The sequence below is a fragment of the Zea mays genome, chromosome 5 (assembly GCF_902167145.1).
Source record: "Zea mays cultivar B73 chromosome 5, Zm-B73-REFERENCE-NAM-5.0, whole genome shotgun sequence".
Classification (NCBI taxonomy): domain Eukaryota; kingdom Viridiplantae; phylum Streptophyta; class Magnoliopsida; order Poales; family Poaceae; genus Zea; species Zea mays.
The window spans coordinates 33,080,970-33,084,006 of NC_050100.1; the positions used below are offsets into that span (position 1 = coordinate 33,080,970).

At 43.5% G+C, this 3,037-nt stretch overlaps 1 protein-coding gene across 1 annotated transcript; it reads right to left on the minus strand.

The window, feature by feature from the left end:
- Nucleotides 1–205: 205 nt before the first annotated feature.
- Nucleotides 206–1,862, minus strand: LOC100216815 (uncharacterized). Its single transcript, NM_001143212.1, has 2 exons — nt 1,575–1,862; nt 206–1,221 (listed from the first exon to the last, which is right to left on the minus strand). Exons 1-2 carry the CDS (start codon nt 1,803–1,805, stop codon nt 418–420), a joined length of 1,035 nt encoding a protein of 344 aa, NP_001136684.1. The 5' UTR covers nt 1,806–1,862; the 3' UTR covers nt 206–417.
- Nucleotides 1,863–3,037: the final 1,175 nt, after the last annotated feature.

Sequence of the window (3,037 nt, forward strand, 5' to 3'; positions counted from 1 at the left end):
TATAGAAGAGTCATTATAATGACCTAACTGATGTGCACCACCAAAAAAGCACATTTGCTAGCTCATGGACAAATCCACACATGCACAAGCTCCATCGTTATTTGCGCCATTTGCTTATAAAGGCAAGAAAACAATAACAACCATATCGTTCTCCTTATTAATCAAAGAGTTGTCTGTTGAGTATGTTGAACACGTCAACACAAATGAACTCAAAATACCTGCTGTCAGTAGCATTATTACCAGAAACAACAAGTCAAGATGCAAGAGGCAAACGGCTTATAAGCCAATTTAAACCAACAACGATAGGGGGATGATGCATGAGCTACGAGAGTCTCAATTCAAAGTAAAACAGACAGACCAAACTTCATCTTCTGCCATCGATGTGCAACGCGCAAGCACCTGGCTGCTTTTGGTTGCTCACAGCGACATGAGCAACCGCACCTTCACTGGCTTTCTCGGGAGCTTCAATGGATTTTGGTTCCTCTGATCCATGTTGTTGACGTTGCCGCGGCCAGAGTTGTTGTCGTTGCACACGTCATCACCGCCAGCTGTAGCCCCATTGCTCGTGCTAGCATCTTCAATCTCAACTTTGGCATGACTCGGAAGAGAAGCAGATTTGGATGGTTCCACCTTCACCTCTTCATCATTCTTTGGATGGTTCCTGCAGCGCCTCTTGCCACGAGACGGGCGAAACCCGTGGTAGTAGTAGAAGCCCTCGTTTGCATCGTAGTTGTTGGGAAGCTTCGTCTTCTGTGTGTTGGAGCTGCTGGAGGGCTTGGAGGCTGCTGATGTTGGTGCTGCCGCCATGGCCTTATCTTCCTCCGCTGGCGAAGCATGCTGTAAGTTCAAGTAGGAACGCTTCTTCATCAAGTGGTACTCACAGAGGGAGTTGGGGTGACTCGCATTGTGACGGCAGTTCCACCCCTTGCCATCATTCTTCTTGCACTGCCAGGTACGTGCTGCCTCTTCCTTACCCTCTTTTTTCTTCACATTTGCAGTCTTTTGGTTCTGGATCTCTCTGACCCTTTTCTCCCCCACTGTAGCCTTTTTCAATGTTGTATTCTTATTCAGTATCTGTAGTTGTGCTCTCTCACTGCTAGCTGCGGCCATGGTCGTCGTCTTCTCATTCTTCACGGAGGTGACGGGCATGGTGGCCGAGGAGAGGCTCCATGCATGGGAGTCCATGTTTACATAGTAACCATCAAGGAGGTCATCCACCTCCTAAATGGAAAAAATAGGTAAATAGACAAAAACAGTAGGAAGTCAATATCATGCGTAACAATAATCTTCAGCCTGCTACTTTGCCAAAATAGAGGGCATGGATCTAGGGTTTAACAACGCCGCCCCTCTAATGATTGTTATGTAGCCTACCAAAATTACCATAAAGAAAACCCCAGAGTAATTGTCCAACCCTAGAGACAAAACCAACCAAACCCCAAAGCTAGCAAAACCACCAAGACTTCTCAAAAGTTATGCGCTTGGAAAAAATGAACTTCACATACAGATCCACCAAGAATGAAGTACTGGTTAGACAGATAGAGTAGGAAGATAAGGTAGGAGAGGGAGATGCTAACCTGAGGATCCGAGAGGGACAAGTCATCCAAGAGGTCCCATGGTGAGCGACTGAGCTTGCAGAGACTCTCTCGGGTTGTAGTAGGGCTCAAGAAGTCGTCGTGAATGTGAGATGTAAGCGGCTCCAAACACGGTTCCGAAATCGGTGGTGGAGTTACAAGCATAGGAGGCGGAGTAGCAGGTGTAGAGTAGCCGGAGCCAAGGACGTGAGATGTTCTCCTACGAATCCGCATGGTTGGGACAAGCGAAGAAGAGAACAGATCTGGTGTCCTCGGGCTCTAGGGTTTGTGATTGGGGTGGAAGGAGGTGGAAGGGGTAGATGTTGTGGAGGAAATAGGTAGAAGGCTTTGATGGCTCTACTTTTCTTTAGGTTCTTGACTTTCATGTGATGTGCCACCCGTTACTAGATGAAAAGGCACTTGTCCGCTTGGAGTAGTGAAACCACCAATATTTTTCTGGGCCAAATTAAATTAGTTTCTTATGGGATCCATCACTTAGTGACAAAAAATGGGATGAAACAACTTTGTGTGCATGTGGTATGTTTTGTAGCCCTATGAGCATGCAAATCAAACTATGGGAAAGAGGAGAGGGTGTTTTGTTTCATTTACTAGTAGAAGATATTAAAAAGATTCAGATGTTTTGAATCACACTTTTTTGTTTTAATACAAGTGCAAAATTGAAGCTAAATAACACACTAGAATGACCATGACAACAAGATCTAATATTATGATCAAGGAAGCACATATTTGAAACACAAGCAACTAGAAGATCAACAAGTATGGTTAACAGTAGTAGGAGCACAAGCAATGACTAGATTTGTTTATTAAATAAAGCAACAAACAACTTTGTGATGATAAGAAAATAGTGATAATGTGTGAGATGAGGCACTAGGACTAAACTTGGGGCCTTCGATGGAAAGTTATATATGAAGATAACAATATGCAGCGACATTAAGTGTTTGTGGTGAGAGCGTAAGTTCATGAATAATGGAAATGAATTCTTATGACACTAAGGTACATCACTGATATATGACATAAATAATCTTGTTCATCTATATAGAAGGTTTAAAACCCATCTATGCTCATTTATTGGTTTGAAACAACATAAATGATGGGGTCATTATGCATAAGAAGAAGCTTGTCATCACCTCCCAAAACGACTTCGACATTGACTCTAATGATGATGACTCTTCTTCCTCTTTGAGTGACAACAAGTCCAAGAGGAAGGTCAAGGACAAGTTGAATGGACTCTACATCTTCATCAACACTACCAATTAGGGATGATACTAGAGTTGGGTGGAGCAAAAACCAGCCACAATTGCATGTGTGAAGTCTACATAAACCCACCCATGACGCACCTGCGGGTGCAATTCCAAACTCGCACCCGTCGGGTTTTGGGTCACATGCATGTTTTTACTCAGTGTACACTTTTAAACAATAATTTATCTATAAGAATTTAAGGGCCA

Bases quoted from the DNA above. Each gene is read 5' to 3' on its own strand.
- LOC100216815 (NM_001143212.1), bottom strand. From the start codon at position 1,805: ATGCGGATTCGTAGGAGAACATCTCACGTCCTTGGCTCCGGCTACTCT. The intron at 1,222-1,574 runs GTTAGCATCTCC...TTTTCCATTTAG, and splicing joins TGTCCCTCTCGGATCCTCAG to GAGGTGGATGACCTCCTTGA.